This window comes from Coregonus lavaretus (genome assembly GCF_964263955.1).
Source record: "Coregonus lavaretus genome assembly, chromosome: 38".
Classification (NCBI taxonomy): domain Eukaryota; kingdom Metazoa; phylum Chordata; class Actinopteri; order Salmoniformes; family Salmonidae; genus Coregonus; species Coregonus lavaretus.
In genome coordinates this window covers 5,349,559-5,371,079 of record NC_140025.1, presented here as the reverse complement: position 1 = coordinate 5,371,079, position 21,521 = coordinate 5,349,559, and the positions used below count along the sequence as shown (strand labels likewise).

General features: G+C 44.4%; 2 protein-coding genes across 4 annotated transcripts in view; both read left to right on the top strand.

Annotated features, from left to right (window-relative positions):
• The window catches only part of cyp27a2 (cytochrome P450 family 27 subfamily A member 2), a 40,012-nt gene extending 39,062 nt beyond the window's left edge, over positions 1 to 950 (top strand). Inside the window, exon 9 of the mRNA XM_084155439.1 lies at positions 308 to 950. Coding sequence (XP_084011565.1) covers positions 308 to 424 — 117 coding nt within the window. The 3' untranslated portion in view covers positions 425 to 950. The remainder of the gene's footprint in view (positions 1 to 307) is intronic.
• Positions 951 to 1,457: 507 nt separating this feature from the next.
• Positions 1,458 to 21,004, top strand: LOC311112374 (transmembrane protein 198-like). Of its 3 annotated transcripts, XM_084155480.1 has the most exons (7): positions 11,327 to 11,386; positions 11,533 to 11,655; positions 11,818 to 11,868; positions 15,812 to 16,102; positions 16,685 to 17,269; positions 18,012 to 18,220; positions 18,445 to 21,004. In XM_084155480.1, exons 4-7 carry the CDS (start codon positions 15,937 to 15,939, stop codon positions 18,601 to 18,603), a joined length of 1,119 nt encoding a protein of 372 aa, XP_084011606.1. In that variant the 5' UTR covers positions 11,327 to 11,386; positions 11,533 to 11,655; positions 11,818 to 11,868; positions 15,812 to 15,936; the 3' UTR covers positions 18,604 to 21,004. The 3 variants fall into 3 exon arrangements, with proteins under 3 accessions (XP_084011607.1, XP_084011606.1, XP_084011608.1); XM_084155481.1 differs by lacking the exons at positions 11,327 to 11,386; positions 11,533 to 11,655; positions 11,818 to 11,868 and adding an exon at positions 1,458 to 1,913; XM_084155482.1 differs by lacking the exons at positions 11,327 to 11,386; positions 11,533 to 11,655; positions 11,818 to 11,868 and adding an exon at positions 15,289 to 15,449.
• Positions 21,005 to 21,521: the final 517 nt, after the last annotated feature.

Below are 21,521 nucleotides of genomic sequence, written 5' to 3'. Positions count from 1 at the left end.
AAGAGATGTTGTTGTTGGATTTCGTCCATCTTCTGTGGTGATTTGCTCATGTTAAATCCCCTGAAGCAATCTGAGAGAGTGCGGGAACTTAAGTGTGCAACACTTACAACAGGGGTGACGAACCGCATTTTTATGAGCGGGGCCATATTCTCCTTTCACTGTCTCAGTTGGCAAAATTTGGCATGGGACGTTATAAAGACTTAATTTTATGGCTGTAAACTGATTCTCTGGCTAGAGAGACATCAGACAACCAGGTAGCTCATTAACACTAAACCCTTGACCTTGAACTCTTGCCCTCCCTCTACAGCTGATGCAGCATTATGAGATCCAGCCAGAGGATGGGGCCCCAACCACAGAGCCCAAGACTAGAACACTGCTCATCCCGTCCAAACCCATCAACCTGCGCTTCCTACCCCGAGCCTGAGGAGGGTGCCAGAGAGGTATAGACAGGGATTGACAGGAGGGTCTGGTTTTGTGCTGTGCTGTGGTAACCTCCAGTCCCCTAGATCCCCTTAAACATAGGAAGAAGTTTGGGCGTGGGGGTGTTTGAGGGTGGGGAATGCTGAAAAATAAAGTTTGCTCGTGCTCCAGACTGCTATATCGTTCCACTAATACAGTACTAGTAAAGGCCCAGTGCACTACTAATCTGCCCTGTAATAAATGCACATTGGTGTTGAGGAGAAATGTATCACAGTGTGTGTGTGTGTGTGTGTGTGTGTGTGTGTGTGTGTGTGTGTGCGTGCATTATAATATTATCATTAGATTCTAATACACTTTGTATATTTGTCTAGGGTATTGTCCATCAACCTTTTTTACTTCATTAAAAGTCTCTATGAAATGTGCCACATTGTTTTCCTATGTCTTACATTAGCATTTAACAAGTGCTGGCAACTCTGCGGTCCATACAAAGATGGAAATATGGGTTTTATTTACATTAAATATTTGTTTGCATTTGTGTTATTTATTAGGTTTAACCAAAGGGGAAAAGTAAGTTGAGTGTTAAATTAAATACAGTAGGTTGCAACTTTAAATATAGGTTTGTTAATAATCAAATATAACAGTTGGCATTGAATCATATATTTGGCTTCAACAAATGCAGTTGTTTTTTTTCAATTGAGAAAACCTAACTCATTTACTTGTAACTTGTTGAAGCAAATTTTTACAGGACAGACCACATAGGCACCAATGCTATTGGCAGTTTTATGGATGATTAGGCCCACATTTTACATCTCATATGTGGGCTATATTATAGGCCCATAGCCAGCCTAGACATATTTATCAAGTAGCCTATGGACCACAGCTACGTAGGGCAACTCTGAACACTGGATGTATTTAGTTAAATATTCATATTTATTTGATGTTGAGAATTTCATTTCATTTCATTATAAGCAGAACATCTCACATGGATCGGCACCACTGTCCTCCATATTTTGTCCTAGAGCGCTCCTGCCCTCTTATCCTCATCCTTCCAGCCCTGCACTTTTCCCTAGAATGGTATGCCCCGGCATGAGCCTATTGAGCCTGCTGATGCTATATGTCTCCTCCGTATGCCCTGGACGCTCACATTATTTTCGTCGGCACTCTGCAAAGCCTCGAATGTGGACTGGATGAAGATGTAGGATACTTCTCGAAGATTATGCTATACATAGATAGTATATGTTCTATAATGTAGACCAGTCACTGTATATTTTTGAATTAGGCTACAGTTGTCGTGTGTGTCTGGCTGCATTGGATTAACTGGACTAGCTAGAATCATCCGTCGCGCCCTAGTGCGCGCTTTGACTGTCTATCCTATTGATAGGGAGTGAGTATCAAAATGAGGGATGCTGAAGGATTCGGAGGAGTCGTTTTTGGGCAAGATGCGGACAGAATGGCTGGGGCAGTGCTTCGTAGGATGCTGAGGCTTTGCGATGGTGAGTTGCCGCCGACGATTCGCCGCTTTGTTCATCATAGGGACCATTCGAATGGACATTCCATGCCGCGGGCATCCCAGGCGGAACGGTTTTCCACTGGCCTAGCAACTCAACCGCTGAGATGACCGTTGGTTCACTATGGTTCCGGAGCTAATGTCAAATGAAAGATGTTGCGTTATTTAATCCTACGGAATGGTTGTTTACATCTAATTAATTAGGTCAGACCTCTAGAAGTCCGACGGCACTATAGCATCAATGCCATCATTTCATTTCTGCCTTGTGAAGCTATATCCATGATGTCCACAAAGCACAAGTGTGCAAAGATGCCATTCCAGTCAATAGTGCTGCTATCACAGGTCTTTGTCCGTTACATTACAATACAAATGTGGTGTAGACGCTTTGGGTAGGCAACATAGCATAATCTATTATAAAGTGCAAACCAGGGAAATGCCACCGCCATACATCCACTCTAAATAGATGGGTAGCCTAAGCCTATGGAGGTGTATGTGAGTGACTTACTGGGTTTGAGCCCAGGTCGTCTGCGCACCTCAATGCTGTGGAATAGCCCACCGAGCTAAAGCCTAGGCTGTTAGCTCAGGGAACTAAATCTTTAGGTCTCACTGGTGTGTTGTGGAAAGAAAGCATCCAGTTCTCATTGAGTCACAGGGTAAACACATTCAAGATAATACTACCTGCTCTCTCGCCTAACAGACAGGATATCACTGTATGGCTGTCTGTGTGTTATTATTCTAGTGAGGCAGTCAATCTGTCAACCCCACAGCCTTCAGACCATGAGGGTTTCCTTAGCCTGTTGGTGGTGCACACAGGTTTGAATGATCCTAGAGGAAAAACAAACATACAACATCTTGAGCCTTGTTGACAACAATCTGGCATCTGTGTCTCTCTCTTTCCATATCTCTCTCTCTCTCTCTTTCTTCCGGTCTCTCTCTGTTCCTATCTCGCTCCATATTTCTCATGTTTAGTGTAGATTCTGTTTCCTAGTGTAAACATCTTCCTTCCAGAGAAATCGCAGGCTATGATAACACATTGACATGTTTTCTTTCTCACGCACACTGAAAGGTGTGTGTGTGTGTGTGTGTGTGTGTGTGAGTACATGTGTTTGTCAGTGGTGGAGATAAAGCAGCACATGTTGCCCGTTGATTTCCATGTCGGCAGTGGAACAGCCATGCCCTGAAAACAACCATGCCCTGACACTGATCCAATTGGAACGCAGAACCACCCACCTTCCACTTCATTATCCTGACCTCTGACCTGTCCTGTTCCAACCCCTTCTCAGACCAGGCCAGGCAGCGCCAGTCAATGTCAATAGACCTACATACAGTGAGGGGAAAAAAGTATTTGATCCCCTGCTGATTTTGTACATTTGCCCACTGACAAAGAAATGATCAGTCTATAATTTTAATGGTAGGTTTATTTGAACAGTGAGAGACAGAATAACAACAAAATAATCCAGAAAAACGGATGTCAAAAATGTTATAAATTAATTTGCATTTTAATAAGGGAAATAAGTATTTGACCCCTCTGCAAAACATGACTTAGTACTTGGTGGCAAAACCCTTGTTGGCAATCACAGAGGTCGGACGTTTATTGTAGTTGGCCACCAGGTTTGCACACATCTCAGGAGGGATTTTGTCCCACTCCTCTTTGCAGATCTTCTCCAAGTCATTAAGGTTTTGAGGCTAACGTTTGGCAACTCGAACCTTCAGCTCCCTCCACAGATTTTCTATGGGATTAAGGTCTGGAGACTGGCTAGGCCACTCCAGGACCTTAATGTGCTTCTTCTTGAGCCACTCCTTTGATGCCTTGGCCGTGTGTTTTGGGTCATTGTCATGCTGGAATACCCATCCACGACCCATTTTCAATGCCCTGGCTGAGGGAAGGAGGTTCTCACCCAAGATTTGACGGTACATGGCCCCGTCCATCGTCCCTTTGATGCGGTGAAGTTGTCCTGTCTCCTTAGCAGAAAAACACCCCCAAAGCATAATGTTTCCACCTCCGTGTTTGATGGCGGGGATGGTGTTCTTGGGGTCATAGGCAGCATTCCTCCTCCTCCAAACACGGCGAGTTGAGTTGATGCCAAAGAGCTCCATTTTGGTCTCATCTGACCACAACACTTTCACCCAGTTCTCCTCTGAATCATTCAGATGTTCATTGGCAAACTTCAGATGGGCATGTATATGTGCTTCATTGAACAGGGGGACCTTGCGGGCGCTGCATGATTTCAGTCCTTCACGGCGTAGAGTGTTACCAATTGTTTTCTTGGTGACTATGGTCCCAGCTGCCTTGAGATCATTGACAAGATCCTCCCGTGTAGTTCTGGGCTGATTCCTCACCGTTCTCATGATCATTGCAACTCCACGAGGTGAGATCTTGCATGGAGCCCCAGGCCGAGGGAGATTGACAGTTCTTTTGTGTTTCTTCCATTTGCGAATAATCACACCAACTGTTTTCACCTTCTCACCAAGCTGCTTGGCGATGGTCTTGTAGCCGATTCCAGCCTTGTGTAGGCCTACAATCTTGTCCCTGACATCCTTGGAGAGCTCTTTGGTCTTGGCCATGGTGGAGAGTTTGGAATCTGATTGATTGATTGCTTCTGTGGACAGGTGTCTTTTATACAGGTAACAAACTGAGATTAGGAGCACTCCCTTTAAGAGTGTGCTCCTAATCTCAGCTCGTTACCTGTATAAAAGACACCTGGGAGCCAGAAATCTTTCTGATTGAGAGGGGGTCAAATACTTATTTCCCTCATTAAAATGCAAATCAATTTATAACATTTTTGACATGCGTTTTTCTGGATTTTTTTGTTGTTATTCTGTCTCTCACTGTTCAAATAAACCTACCATTAAAATTATAGACTGATCATTTCTTTGTCAGTGGGCAAACGTACAAAATCAGCAGGGGATCAAATACTTTTTTCCCTCGCTGTAGGAACAAGACACTGGCTGAGTGACCATCTAATTTGCTCTGTCTATCTGTCCTCATCATGACCCATTATTGGCATCATAACTGTCATGTGTTGTCATATCGACCAATGGAAGCATTGTTCTTTTAACAGCAAAAACAAGTCTAATTGAATTGATTTATTCCATGTATTCCAATCACTGTGTTGACTGAATTGCATGATAGCTCCATTGATGAGGGAGTTCATGAAGACTATTGATTGATTCATGACAGAGGTCGTTGCTGTGCTGTTATTTGACAGGGCCAGTTTAGAGGTCGGGTCATGGACGGGGTCAAATGAGCGTGCAGCCTGGATTAAGGAACTGAAAAGCAAAAGTCCTTCCTCGACATGCACACACACAGGAATGTCGTATTGCTTATCAGACAGGTGTTTTGTTGTACATTCTGAAATCCTATGTCTATTTATGTGTGACCTTCTTTTTTTTTTACACAGATTTATGGAGATTAAGGAATTCATTTTAATTATGGAGATGATCGTAACTATGATGCTTTGATCCCTTTGATTATGATGATTGTTAAACAGTTATGTGTCTAATCCCATGTCCTGTTGAGCTGCTTAGATATTTTTAGATTATGTTGCGTTAAATGAAATAACTTAATTCAGAGAGGGAGAGAGAGAGAGATATGTTTTTATTGCCTGCTGTGTGTGGTTGAATGATGGCTAAGTGTAATGGCTGCCAGTAGTTTAAGTGCATGACTTCCGCTCATTCGCTTTCCATCATTGCCTCTGAATTCGAGGAACAAATAATTCATTAAATCAATCATTAATTCATTCATTCATCCATTTCAATCATTGCGACTAAAAGAAAAGAGACAAGGAAAGGAAACACCCATTTGAGAGTATAGAGAGATGAGGAAGAGGTGAGGTGAATCATTATGCAGCAAGATACAGTTCCTGAATGATAAGGAGTGGGATGTTTTTGGATACTATCCAATTCCTTTCTCAGGGTATACAGGGAGAGAGTGTGTAGGGTTTCAGTGAGGGGGAGTGTTGTGAACACTGAGGGGCCTATACTGCAGTAGCATCTTAAAGACGGTGTGGAGACGGAGCCTTTGTTGTACAACTGTCCCAGTTATGTAACAATGACAACGCTAAGTAAAGACTAATAACAGCGTTTACACTCAAAGGAGCGGGGACATGGAGGAAGAAGGGAAGAGAGAATGTGGAGAAGTGATAGAGAAGGAGAGCGATGGGGAATGTGATGTATGAAGGAATGATAGCAGAAGACGCAACATAAAAGTTGTGGGATACAGAGAGAGATGGAGAGAGAGAGAATAAGGGAAAGGGAGGTGAAGTGAGGAGAGGTGAAGCGTGTTTGCATGAGGGGTGGGAATGAGATGGATTGTAATAGCATTAATACAGTCCTCTGCTGTCCTTCCCCCTGGCTACAGATACAGATAGCAGGGCCCAATCTCATTATCCGACTATGTGCAGAACACACACACACACACACACCAAGATTAACACCAGATCAGACCGACACAGACTGGGACTAACTCAATCATAAGTATGAGAGCATAAATATGAATAAGCTGAATTTAGTTTTACAACTGCCTAAGGTCTAGCCATTGTTTCTGGACCTCAATCATTTGTCCTAGTGAATAATTACAGGTGAATTGATTCAATTAGATTAGAAGAGTCAGTAGAGAGAGACTGTATGTGTATAATAAACCACTGCAAGTCACCTCTAGGTCCACACACAGAAGGAATTCAACTCCCTTAGATTCCCACTAGACTGCCTGGGTCTCTTTGAGAGATGCGTAAAGTGGTCTGTTCAGTTCATTAACGACTCCAAAGGAACTCCATCCCAGAGAGAGTGTATGAGCTGCAGCCTCAGCAGTCTGCTGATGAAAACAATTGGTAGCATTCATGGCCATGTCCGCTGACACACAAAGCTCTCATAGATAAACCCATCTCTCTCTCTCTGCCCCCGGATCCACCCCACCATCACCACCACCCCCTTTTATGGGCAGAATGAAGAGATTTCTAGTCCATCCATGCAGGCAGCATTTACTGAAGTAGGATCCTTTTTTATTTGCCCATTATGTGCCACCTTTGGGCCACCCACTGTCTAACCAGGTGATCCCCAGGCCAGACAACACATCCTCGTCTGCCCAGGTCCACACCACTCTGCCTGGGCCTAGCATCACAACCAGAACCAGAAGGGGTAGAGGACAAATAATATGCCAACAACGTGCCTGAAGCAGCCACGTCTAACACCATGTCTCCTCTATCTGTTTGGTAGGATTTGACATTTAGTTAAATCACTATCTATTGTCTCCTCAAGGGTTTCTCATGGTCCCTATGGTGCCCCAATGGTGTTGACATACCCTCTCTATGGTGTTGACATACACACCAATGATCTGCCTGCCACCACAGCTGTCCTAGTTACCACGGTGACACAGCCTGTCACGTTTCCACAGCGACCACTGTCAGTCAGACATCAGTGATAGATATTGATCGACATTAGGCAGCTTTAGAGGTTCAGGGTTGAAATGAACAGCTATATTGATTGATAACTGTCACTGTTATCGCGCCAAACCCTTGTGTGCATGCCACAAGCTATAGCTCTTCATTGGCAAGTGGCTCTGATAGGACTGTGTGATCTAAGTCTGTGACCATGTGAGCGTTGTCTGTTACACATGCCTCATGGAACTCTCACAGTAGTTCATTGGCCTTCCTGGAGTTACGTGGGTGTCATACTTTCATCCTAGCCTGGCTGGTCCCAGATCTGTTTGTGCTCTTGCAAACCTGTTTGGCATAACAATTCCATAAGGAGTTGGCAAGAGAGCAGAAACAGACTGGCACCCAGGCTACGTTCCTCCCAAAACATTCTACATAACCTTGGTCTACTGCATCTTAGTAGGCCCTATGTGATTATTTTGGTTATGCCCTTGAAATTCAATTGGGGAGAGAACAAGAGATAAGACTGGCGAAACCCAAAGATATCTGCAGAGAGAGAGAGAGAGAGAGAGAGAGAGAGAGAGAGAGAGAGAGAGAGAGAGAGAGAGAGAGAGAGAGAGAGAGAGAGAGAGAGAGAGAGAGAGAGAGAGAGAGAGAGAGAGAGAGAGAGAGAGAGAGAGAGAGAGAGAGAGAGAGAGAGAGAGAGAGAGAGAGAGAGAGAGAGAGAGAGAGAATGCAATCTTGCTTGATCAGACTACTGATGTCTGTATTATGAAGTTGATGAAGAAGGAGATAAGAAGCAAATAAGCAAAGCGACTGCCACCATTTTCTATTTGTGGGATTGGACATAAAAATATAATTACACCCAATAGAATAAATTGAACTAGAAAAGGTTTATTTCCTAAAGAAAGTGTGTGTGTTTGCTTCATTGTATTTTTAGAATAGCACACTCATTTATTTTATTTCTATTGGATTGCATTATCTCCATAGACAGTCCTCCTAGCTCCAAAACAGTGAGCGAACATCTGGGGAACCCAATGAAGACATTTAGGAGCAGCGACAGACCAGAAGCCCACACCAGCAGTAACACATTGAGAAAACATCTGATGAAGTCTATAAAGACATTTAGCAGCAGCGACAGACTAAAGCCTGCAGCAACACAGTAACATAGTGAGCAATGCATTATGAAGTGGTTATGTAAGCAAACACTGGGGAATGGGGAGCCCATTGGCAGATCTGGCCTTCTAGATGTATTTTTCTTTCTTTTTCTTGTTCTCCATTTTCACTCTTATTCAACCTTTCTTTTCTTTCTTCTGTGTAGTCTCAGGTCTCATTCATGTAATTCACTTCCTGCTCTCACCCCATGTTCTTCTTCAACATATCCCTTTGAGATTGGGAAATGCGACAAAGGTATGCTGTCAGATACGTCTTTCATAGTTCCAAGAGTGTATGCGTAGTCGTACATATGAGAGTTATGCTATATGGTTGGCATTGGAAGACAAGCCCGTGCTGGGTATCACACATGTTATAGCTATTGCTTATGCCCACTCACTACCGTGGGATGATCATACAAGGTGACATCCCTGCACATGTTCTCTGGTGTTCTTGTCACGACACTGTGCCATTGTGACACAGAGAAGGAGAGAGAAAGCGAGAGAGAGAGAGAGGAGTTGGGAGAGAGAGAGAGAGAGAGAGAGAGAGAGGAGTTGGGAGAGAGAGAGAGGAGTTGGGAGACAGAGAGAGAGAGAGAGAGAGAGAGAGGAGTTGGGAGAGAGAGAGAGAGAGGAGTTGGGAGACAGAGAGACTGTCATCTGTAGTGACACATTTGTTTGTACTGAGAAGAACACTGAGATGACTAAATAGGCTAGTGCAATCTGCTAATGGAGTAATGTAGGCAGCCACACACACACACACACACACACACACACACACACACACACACACACACACACACATCCCTCTCCCCCCAACACACACAAACCCCCCTCTCTCCCTCACACACACACTCATACACCAAGGTACATACTGTCCTTAAACATATATCAAAGGTCTCTGTGGAGCCGTAGGAGGATGACTATAATATTATGTCTGCGTCCCAAACGGCACTCTATTCCCTGTTTAGTGCACTGGGCTCAGGTCAAAAGTAGTGCACTATATAGGGAATAGAGTGCCCTTTGGGATGCAGCCGATGTCCTGCTGGTTGTGTGTGTGGAGACTGGAGCGGGTCCAGTTCCTATACGCTGGGTTGTGGGTAGTCACCAGTCAGCATGGTTACATCTTTGGTTTCATCATCTCCAGACTGCACTGCCAGGCTGTAGCACGACAACAGCTTGCAGGAAGGCTTGAGTGGGCTGTGCGGGGGGGGTCCTGACTGTGTGTGTCAGCGTATCTCCAGTCATTCACTGGGCTACTTATTTGGTACACGCTTTGGCTTGGCGTCAGTCACGACGACTGTGACGCAGACGCAGAAATAGTCACTCACATACACTATTCAGTACTGATCATAGTTGTATCTAATAAGACTGAAGTAAGACATTGATGTAATAATTCTTACCCACATTCTTAGTCAGCTATCCTCTTGAAGGCTTTGATGACATTTATACAGAAGCACTGACACTTCAGTCATAAACATAGTCAGTCACTACACTCTGGTGCCACATAACTAGGTAATGTCAGCATAGAGCAACTCTCTCAGAGAGTACAGTATAGTTTGGTCCTGTTAGTGAATGAGGCTCATGACTTATGAGCATTGCAGACACACACACACGCACGCACACACACACACACACACACACACACACACACACACACACACACACAGTCAAACATATTCATCTCCATGTTGCTGAGGCGCTCAGCTAGATTATCTGGGGCTGACTAAAGCCATGGCTTCATGTCCCTCCTAGCCCCTCTCCCCTCTTTCCATTTGATTCCCCACACCACTAGAATCAATCAGAAATGGCAGGGCTATTGTACTGAGAGATACTACCTCTTTCACTGTCATCCCTCTGTACACAAACACACCCAGCTGCACCGCTCCCTCTGGTCAAACCCTCTCTCTCTCTCTCTCTCTCTCTCTCTATTTATATATTTCTCTCTCTCTCTATTTATTTATATATTTCTCTCTATATATATATATATTTATCTCTCTCTCTATTCAATGGGCTTTATTGACATGGAAAGCCAGTATAAGGGTTAGCTCTCAGGCTAGAATGAAAGGCGGCTGGTGCGTGGGAGAGAAGACTACCTGTAGAGTTCAAAAGGTACTCGCACTCAAAACCATGAAAAGGAATAACCCAAGGAGGCCGAGATGCAAAAATAATATAATTATTTTAATCCATGCTTGAAAGAATACTAAAAGTGAAAGGTGCCATATAAACAAATAATGAGAAAGGAACAGAGCATCAGTGCTATACAAACAAATGAAGAAGATATGTACTTAAGGAGACACACCTGCTGTGTGCAACAGGTGCAAGCAGATAGTTGATTAGAGACTGGCGAATCAGGAGTCAATGCGTTGCACTTTCACTTTTTGTATTCTTTCGATCATGAATTATATTCTTTTTTGCATCTCAACCTCCTTGGGATATTCCTTTTCATGGTTTTGAGTGCGAGTACCTTTTGGACTCTACTTTATTGGCATGGGAAACGTTTTGCATTGCCAAAGCAAGTGAAATACATAATAAACAAAAGTGAAATAAACAATCAGAAATTAACAGTAAACATTACACTCACAAAAGTTTCGAAAGAATAGAGACATTTAAATGTTAGATTACTGGTTATATTTCTCTCTCTCTCTTTCACTCTCTCAATTCAGTTCAGTATACTTTATTGACATGGAAAGTAAACACTTCCATTGTCAAAGTAAACATAGTGACGATGCTCAGAGAAAGGAATGTACTAGACTGTTTGTAATTAAGCAACAATAATGATAGTGATACTCATATTAACAGCAATTTCAACACATAATAATAAAGAATACGCTAACATGAATAATCACATTATACTTCTTACTGGCTGTCCCTCAAGTTGTGGCAGGAGGCCACACATTTGCCTGCTGAAGCACAGCATTTTGGTTTTTCACCAAGTATGTATTTAAGTTTGTCTTCCTCATTTAGGTTTTCAAATTCTTCATACTGTTTTATAATTGTTCTCTCTCTCTCTCTCTCTCTCTCATCTTACTGTTTTATAATTGTTCTCTCTCTCTCTCTCTCTCTCTCTCTCATATTTTAGCCCTGTAGCCTCCAACTACACAGGCCACTCCAGGCTTCTCTCTCTCTCTCTCACTCTCTCTCTCATCCTTTAGCCCTGTAGCCTCCAACTACACAGGCCACTCCAGGCTAAGGAGATCAAAAAGTAATTAAATCGCTCAATGAAAGGCTTTCAACTGTAAGCTTTCCGAATGCATCATTGTCGATACCTACCGTATGATCTGAATGTTACTGCCACGTGTATGTGTGGTTATGTATCTCTGTGTAAATGAGCGTGTTCAGCAGTTTATGTGTTTTGTCTAATTAGATTGGAATCCTGTTATGATGGCGTGCCTACAAAGAACACTAAGAATCTCTGGTAAGATGATCAGAAAACGGTCAGGTTGACATTTATTGTCATGAGCTTTGTCTTAGAGGCTGACCTGAACAATGTCCCCTTAGTTAGGCCAGCTGCAAAGTCAAAATTGGCTACAGTATATAGTAAAAATGTATGAAAACTAAAATGAGCTTTTTGGTCTTAATTTAAGATTAGGGTTAGCAATGGGGTTAGGGTTAAGGTTAGGTTTAAAATCAGATTTCATAACTTTGTGGCTTTGCCAGCTAGTGACCACTCTGCAGAGCTGCCTCCAGTACAAGATTCATGATGAAAAACGCTTCAGAAAATAGTGGAATAAGAGTAACAAATGAATCAAAATGTATTTATATAGTGCCTTTTGAACATTCATTCTAGAGTAGAAGTGGGAGGCAAGAGACAGGTACAGTATAATGGTGTAAACATGCCTTTTTTCACATTTACAAAGCCCACAGTCCCTTCAGTAAAGTCTCTAATTTGTCCCAACCATTGTCAACACCAGCAGACACCATATAAAGGGGGGTCACAGCAGCTATATTAATGCTGTCTGTTAACATATGGCTGAGTAGATTTGAGCATCTGTCAGATGAGAAGATGTCAGCAAGTACAGCTGTCTGCCCCACTGGCTGAGGGGAAGTCATAGACAGTACACACACACACACACACACACAGAGAGATGGTCACACACACACACACACACACACACAGAGATGGTCACACACACAGGCCCGTTGGGGATTATTACAGCTGGATGTATGCTAAACCAGAACATGATGCTGCAGGGCAGCGGACAGACTCCACCCATCTCACATGATAGGCTACTACTCTACCCAGCACCATGGTATCATCCACACCACATTGCCCCTATCATATGCTATTCTTAGAGTTTGTCCTGAACCTGTGACCTGACCAGGAAAAACGCCAGTTACTAGATTGATTCTGTTCTATAAAGATATGATATGATGTGGAAAGCCATTCAATGAGTGGGTTTGCAGTTTGCACCCTGTCCAGGTAATCACCATATGGAGCTTTAAATGGCTAGGACTAAATGTAGGATCTAATGCTATTCCACTAGTACACACTTTCACACCAGACTCTAGTGTTGGCATTTTATCTCTCACACCACTTTTTTCTCCCTCTCTGTCCTTGGATCTGCCTGCTCACACACTGTAAAGACCAAATCACACGATAAGCTTTTTTTTTACGTGCGTGCTCAAGCTGGAATGAGAATGCATGGGAGTGAATGAGAGAGAATAGACGAGGCACGTGCATCAACGGCGTCAGAGCGCGTCAAATTAGAAAGCAAGTGTATTTTTCTCGCGTCCACGCAGAGCAGTGTTGGTACAATTAGCTGATAAATTGTCAGAACATATTCTGTTTGTGCATTGTTTATCAATATCAGTGAATTAGACTGCATATTTGAAAACAATTGCAGCCTGTCTGTGTTGATTTCGATCATAGCTTGGCATATAACCTAGGCAGGTTACGGCTGGAAAACTAGAGGAACTCGGATTTCAAGAGAGAATACTGTTGTGTAGAAAAACGACACTTAGCTAGTTCTTTATAAACATCTCGGGTTTATAAGCTACAACTCTACTCACGTTCGTGATCTAGCATAACAACTGTTTTGCCCAGGTACGGTGGCTTCCGTAGGACATATAAATTGAGTCACAACAATAACACCCAGGGGCTAGCCTACATAGCGAACATAACAAATGCAACTTTTTATTATGGATTGTCATAATGACAATTACTTTATCATACGCTACGCAGTGTATGTGAATTAACGCTCGCTACTCTCGCACACCAATTTCACGCCGTTGACGGACATCTCCCCGTGTGATTTGGGCTCACACAGTCACACGCACTTCTAGTCTTTTGTCACAACTAGATGAATGTGAGGCAAAAGAAACCAGCAAGGCCACCTTGTGTGTGCGTGTGTGTGTCTGTATATATCTTAAGTCATTGTTTACATCTGACATGAGGGGGGACTTGCCAAAGGGAGAGCGCTAGTCTGTGAACTGGTAGAGGAAGGAGAGAGAGAGAGTGAGAGATACTAACCCACAGAGAGGAACAGCCAGACGGGCACAGATTGGCTCTCTGACTGTTGCTATGGTGGTTTAGGCAGCTCTCCCATTGGTCAGACATGCAACTTGGACCAGGACATGCTCGGAATCCAAACATTCTACCATTGTCATGACAACAGACAGGAAGTGGGAAGTTGTTATTGTATAAGAATGCCAAGCTGTTTTCAACTGAACTGTGTTTTTCAACAGATTATCTCTTGTGAACATTGAAACTCTCTATTCTAACCCTGGATCTGCTTCTAGAACAGCTTACTGGCGCTCCATTCCGCTCTCGGGTGTTCAGCAGAGATGGAGTAATCCGCACGGAAAGATGATTATTATTATAACATGTTTGGATGAGAGGAGAGCAGCTAGGGGCTGGATGTGACTTATGGGTTTGGAAGGATTTAGTCAGCGTCAGAAGAAGACAGAGATAGCCTATTCTCCCTTGTCCACTTCCATCTTAAATAGCAACGCTACTAGACATGTTTCTTAATGTAATAACGTAATAGCTAATCATGTAGTCTACACACCTACTCCATACATAGAGTCCTGTCCAATCCTGTTATAGCGCAGTACATGTTGGCGTAGTGCAAAAGCAAAGGCCTCCAACCCAATTCTTTTTTTAATCCATACCTCAGGGAGGATTTCATAAATCCCAGTTGATACTGTAGAATCAGCCAGGGATCCATTGATGTTTCACTACGTTCTCCCCAGAGCTCGCCCTTGCTCCTCTTATTCCATCCTTAGTGGACGGTAAAGGCTGTATCCCACAGAGACCTATTGCAGCTTCAGTTAATTTATATCAATGTGTTTACTTTCCCTTAGTCAACCTCTCCCTTCAGGTGTATGGTACATCACTTCAGACACATAGCTTCATGCTGGGCCATTGATCAGGCCTGACACTGGCACTGAGCCACATAGAGAAACACACACACACACACACACACACACACCTGGCTTTCTGGTTGATGCATATGCAGAGGCCTTGGTAAATGCTGACATGCTAATACTGTCTACCCAAGCAGCACCTTCACTTCTATGATGTTAAATGGTGTGAAACCTGTTTGCTGTAACTCCATAGCTGTCAGAGCCACACCTTCTGGAAGAGAAATAATGAAACCTGCCATGGGAAAGGGAGAGAGGAGGACACGGAAGGAGAGAGAAAGGGGAGGAGAGGGAGAGAGGAAAGGAAGGAAGGAAGGAAGGAGAGAGAGAGCGAGAGAGAGAGACGCAAGAAGGGGTGGGGTGACATTCAGGTGAGGGGTGGGTGAGCGATAGCAAGGCGTCGGGGAGGTGAAGTGATGCATGCTGGGAACAATATGGAGCTCATAAATATCTCACCAGCAACAGCTCCAGTGAGAGTCAAACTAGCTCACTAACACACACACTGGGCTCCTTATGTAACCCAACATCTGACCCAGAAACCTCCTCGCACGGAAGACTGGAGAGACAGAGAGACAGAGAGACGGGGAGAGAGAGAACAAAGGAGGAAGAGTGGGAATGAGGGGAACGATGTCGGTGGGTGAGAGCTTTGGTGAAGCATATGTCAGTGTCTTTGTGTGGGAGAGAGTCAGTCACTGTTCAAATAGAAGAACACATCTGTAGAACAATCAGACTGTGTCTCTGATGTTTGTTCCAACGTGTTGAGAGGTGATATTCATACTTAAATGCCTGATCCAAACATGAGGGAGTCTGTCTGTTCTCTGTAACTCTTGATCACTGCTCTACTTACACACCTGTGTGTGTGTTTGGAGGTTTTTGCAGCAACTATAGTAAATGCATACATGTCTAACGTTTTCCTTATCTCTCTCTCTCTCTCTCTCTCTCTCTCTCTCTCTCTCTCTCTCTCTCTCTCTCTCTCTCTCTCTCTCTCTCTACAGGTGGATTCTTGTGGATGGGAAGTGCTCCCTAATCTTCCCTGCCCTACTCCTCCCTCTCCTGAAAACTCCAATCCCTCCATCTCTCATTCTCACTTTCTCCATCACTCCATCACTCTCTGGTCGCCATGACGTCCACGCTACAAACGCTGGCGCTCAAGCTGGCCCCGCCCCCTCAGGACCTAAACCCTGAGCGATTGGACGGCTGTGACGAGACGGGCCGGCGCTACAAAGTGGTTCCCTCTGTCGTGTGCTCCATGTGTTGCCTCTTCGGCATCATCTACTGCTTCTTCGGTGAGTCACAGGTGCAAAAGGGATTCTTTGTAGAAGTAGAATGGTCATAGCTCCTCCTCCTTTGACACACTAAGTGGTATTTAATTATTCTCAGTAGTAATGTTCATCAGTCACATCTGCAGAACCTCTCTGACACTATGATAAATAGTGAATACAAGTGAAGCACAGTGATGAGATTATGTAAGCAACACTGAGCTGATATTCTGGAGAATTTAGCCGCTCCGGGGGTATGCATAGGGTAATCATCTCACCTCTCGCTCTCTCTCTGTCTCTCTCTCTCTCTCTCTCTCTCTCTCTCTCTCTCTCTCTCTCTCTCTCTCTCTCTCGCTCTCGCTCTCGCTCTCTCTCTCTCTCCCTCATCTCTCTCTTTCTCTCTCGCTCTCTGATTCAAATTTGTCTCTCTCCTTCTCAATCCAATTTAATTTAATCAACTATTGACTTGGTACATTTATGTACATTGCCAAGGTAAACATATAACAGAGATGGTCAAACAAGACAATCTCAAGACCGCATAATTAAATAGAACACAATATAGTGGATCTCTATGCTCACGACAAGCTCCCTGTCTTTCTCGCTCCTCAGGGTACCGTTGTTTCAAGGCGGTGATGTTCCTGACGGGCCTGATGTTTGGCTCCATCGTCATCTTCATGTTGTGTTATAAGGAGCGCGTCCTGGACACCCAGCTCAGTGTGGAGGCCTCGGTGGGCATCGGCCTAGGCATCGGCACCCTCTGTGGCCTGGTCACCATGCTGGTTCGCTCCGTGGGTCTCTTCATGGTGGGTCTCCTCCTGGGCCTCTTGGTGGCCGTGGCTACCCTGGTGGGCATGGAAGAGCTGTCGAACAGCCCCCCGAGGTCGGTCTGGGTCCCCCTGGGGGTGCTGCTCGGCCTGGGTATGCTGTTTGCCGTTCTCACCCTCCAATGGCAGCGTTTCTTCACCACCATGTCCACGGCCGTGTTCGGGGCGGCGGTAATCACGGTGGCGCTGGACTACTTTGTGGAGCTGTTTGCCCTGGTGCTGTACATGTATGAGAGGGTGAAAGCGGCGCCCAGAGGGAGGCCCGTCTGCTGGATCACCTGGGTGGTGCTGGGGGTGTGGCCTGCCCTGACGCTCCTGGGGGTGTTGATACAGTGGAAGGTGACGGCAGAGGGATACTCCCACACCAAGGGTGAGTCTGAGATCAGGGGCTGGAGGGGTTACACTGACGTCAATGCTGATGGTTGTGGACCACAGGAGGTTGGTGGCACCTTATTGGGAAGGACGGGCTCATGGTAATGACTGGAGCGGAATAGGTGGAGAGAGAGAGAGAGAGAGAGAGAGAGAGAGAGAGAGAGAGAGAGAGAGAGAGAGAGAGAGAGAGAGAGAGAGAGAGAGAGAGAGAGAGAGAGAGAGAGAAGAGAGAGAGGAGAGAGAGAGAGAGAGAGAGAGAGAGAGAGAGAGAGAGAGAGAGAGAGAGAGAGAGAGAGAGAGAGAGAGAGAGAGAGAGAGAGAGAGAGAGAGAGAGAGAGAGAGAGAGAGAGAGAGAGAGGTGTAAACAAGAAAGGGAGGGGTGCTAGAAGGTGAACAAAGATGAGAAATAAAGAGAGAGAGGGGGAGAGACAAAGAGCAGGTAGCTTCAGGGAAGAGAGAGAGAGAGAGAAGCAGATTATTGCTGGGTGAACTCCCTGGCTACCAGATGGTGCCTGGCTCTGCTTGTCTAGTCTAAATAAAAAGATGAACACAATCAGAACACAATTCATGTGGAGCAGGGCAACTGTCAAAGGGCTTGTTGGGTCGTTCTTGTGTGCGTGTTTTAAAACATCTGTTGCTAGCTGCACAATGTCCTTGCGTGTGTGTACGTGCATGCGTGTTTTTTGAGTGTGTGTATGTGTGTGTATATCTGAACCCCTTCTTCCATCTCCCTCTCTCAGTGATAATCAGTCGTCAGCAGCGGCAGGTCCAGCTGATGCGTATCCGTCAAAAGGAGGAGCGGAGGGATCGCAGCAGGAAGAAGAAGAAGAATAAGCAACAGAGAGACTCCACCCACAGCTCTCACCCTCCCAAACCCCTGCACCCCGAACCCGCCTATCGCAGGAAACCCAACCCTATACGACGCTTTGACGGGGACGTCCTATCACCTGTGAGTGTCCTCCCTGTCTCTCTCTCTCTCTCTCGTTGTCTTTCGCTCTCTCTGTCCATTCTCCTCATCTCTTCTTCCTCAGTGTCTCTAGTCTTTTAGCATTCATCAAATGTTTTGTCTCTCTTTTCCTCTCTCTCGCACCCTCTCTCTCTCACTTTATCTCTCTCATCACTGATCTAACATGCAATATTAATCTCTCTCTCTCTCTCTCTCTCTCTCTCCAGAGTTACATCCAGAGTTTCCGGGACAGGCAGGTGGAGGCCAGGCCGTATCCTGGAGGGGGCAGACTGATGGGGGGAGGAGGGGCTCACACCGATGTGGACTATGACTGCGGCTCCACCACGCCCCTCACTGCAGCTGCAGGCCCCTTACTACAAGTCTGAACACTCCCCCAACCACTGGTCCGACCACACCCCCAATGACCTGTACAGCAGTATGGATCTGGCAGCCACATCACACCCCCAAAAGGTGTGACCACACCCACAACCCACCTGTGCTGCAGTATGGATCCAACCACACCCCTAAACGGTGTGACCACACCCCCAAAGGCCTGTATTGCAGTATAGGTCTGACTGACCACTCCCCCACCACGATGCTGGAGCCAATCAGAGTATGTGAATAGTAGAGGCCTGAACTTATTTTTCTGTTTCACACACACACACACACACACACACACACACACACACACACACACACCAGCCACATGCATGAAAATACTGTACTGTACACACATCCACAAACACTGCAGTGGAACTGGATCTGGAGAAAAGAGAGAGAAATACAGGGCCTCTAACTGGATGGATGACCGTTACCTGAGGCATCGCTCTCTCCATCCAGCCTCCAGCCAGTCTTCATCAGGACACAGTTTAAAGAAGCATGGCTCAGGTTTCAAATGCGGCATCGTGTTACCATGGAGACCGGAATACAATCCTCTCTTCAGGATTTTTTAAGATTCAACTTAAAGTGTGTCTTCTACTCAGTCTTAATTCTTCAAATCGTTCTCTGTCGTCAACAGACAGTTCCTTTGTACTGCATTTATACGTTTCCATCCTATGGAGTTGGGACTTTCTGATGAGAACTGAATAGTAACAGACCCCTGCTCTGTGCCATGCCAGCCCAACAACAGATCACCTCCTGGGAAGAAGAATATGTGTCTTTTAAGAGGAAGCATTATGCATTCTTGGTGCTGGACGATATCCTTCTTTGGAAAGCAGTTTGAACTTCCTCTTCTTTAAATCTGAAGTTGGAAGATCCGGTGGATTTATGGGTGCCTTGTGATTGCCCTTACTTGGACTGTACCATTCAGCAGTGGGATAGGGATTTTTGGCAGATCTCTGCATTGGTCACTGACTGAGAGACGTGAGAGACTATATGATAACATGATATATTATTATAGTGACAGACAACAACGTTTTTGCAATAGGAATGAGGGTAGACGTATGTCTAGCAGAGGAACAAGAGTGAACCAATCAGGGAGCAAGCAAGGAAACAGTGGATGGTGATTGGTCTAACCTGCCCTGGGCTCTACCAAAAGGAACACTACAGGAAGTCAGCACAGGGTCATTAAGAGGTCAATAAAGAGTTCAAAACAGAAAGGGGTCAGAATAAACGATAGACCATTACAACGAGTGTATTGACCACTCCCCATCCACTCTACAGAGAGGACCGTTCCGGTCACAAGAGAATAGCCTAACAAAGAACTCTACATAATGTGCATTGGGTTTTTAATATGGATCATAACATTCTGTGACATGACATCTATGGTTTATTATTGTCTTTGACTCAGACTGTGAAAGGGGCTGTGAGTGTGAAACACAACATGTGATAATATAACACAGGCGTGATGTTATTATTATTATGATGATTGCCCCATTGGGCTGTGGGTCAGGACAGGGTATGAGAATCAAAGTTCCTTTCCTAGAATCCTCCAGGGGAAACCTACCTGGCTGCATGACTCAGTGGTTCCTTCCTGTTTCTGTCCCCCTCTCTTACCTGTCTCCCGTGGCGTTGTCCTCCTCACCTCACCAGACAATTGTTCCTATCCCCTCTAGCCTGGTCGTCCCACATCTAACAACCATGTGTATAGTTCGTAACACTTCTCATGAATAGCTTCTTAATAATGTATTATAAGCACATATATAATGCCTTATGAGCTATGTATAATGCACTATAATGCATAGAGATTAAATTGATATTTATGAGCACTTATTATGCGCTTATTATACATTATGAAGAGCGCATTCATAGGAAGTGTTAGCAAATTAGCCTGAGTGCCAGTCTTGTTTAAGCCATCATGTCAACTCCTTGCCACTCAATGTCATGCCAAACATGCTTAGCATGACAATGAGTGGCATCTGGGACCAGGCTATTACTGAGTTGGCCATACAGCACAAACAGTAGAGATGTGTAGCTCCCCAATGTCCCCCTCCGGTGTGCATTCTTCTCACCTTCTGTTTTGTACATAAACAACACTGCTACTGTACTTTTACTGTTTCCGTGTATTTCTTGCTTTATTTGATTGTTTTAGTTTTTTCTTATGGATTTATTTTAGGATACTTGATTTGATTTATATGAAATAATGTGTCCTTTCTGAAGTACTGTATGTATATTTATTTATCAGGTAATTTATTTACATTATATTATTGACATCTTTTGACTTCAAGAGTGCAGCCTCATAAATGTAGGCCGGTGATATTCCATGCTTATTAAAAAACAATTATGAATACTATTATTATTATTATTATTATTATTATTAAAGCATGTGTTTTTATTGGCCTGTATATGATAAACAATGTGATTTTACAATGTCTGACTTTTAATTCAACACACACACACACACACACACACACACAGAGAGAACATGATAGATGTACAGAGACTGGCAGACTGACTCTGGTGAGCATGTGTCACTATTTGTTTTATTTGTTAACCAACCTATAGCTCACAATTCTGAACATCATAAGTGATTGTCAGCCTCACTGTCATTCCATGTTCCCCCTTTCCATCTTTCATTTGTCTACCCTTCTCACCTGTTTCACCCCCATCTCCTTTTCCCTAGACACATCTCTCTCTCTCTCGCTCTTTCTCTCCTTTCTCGCCTCCTTTATCTCTCTGTCGATTGAGAACCTTCCTCATACTAACGTCACTCTTGTGATAGAACATACAGTATCATATATAGTAATAAATAAAGTCAAATGGTGTACAAAGATGTAGGAAGAAATGACAAACAGGTCAGCTTGTACTTTAAGTCACCCAGCCTATTTTGCTATTTCATTTGAGTGAATTACCTTTGTGTCTTTAA

Excerpts from the sequence above, each read along its gene's own strand:
- LOC311112374 (XM_084155481.1), top strand. The coding sequence starts at position 15,937 with ATGACGTCCACGCTACAAACGCTGGCGCTCAAGCTGGCCCCGCCCCCT. Across the intron at positions 17,270-18,011 it reads GGGATACTCCCACACCAAGG|TGATAATCAGTCGTCAGCAG; the intron begins GTGAGTCTGAGA and ends TCCCTCTCTCAG. Across the intron at positions 18,221-18,444 it reads ACGGGGACGTCCTATCACCT|AGTTACATCCAGAGTTTCCG; the intron begins GTGAGTGTCCTC and ends CTCTCTCTCCAG.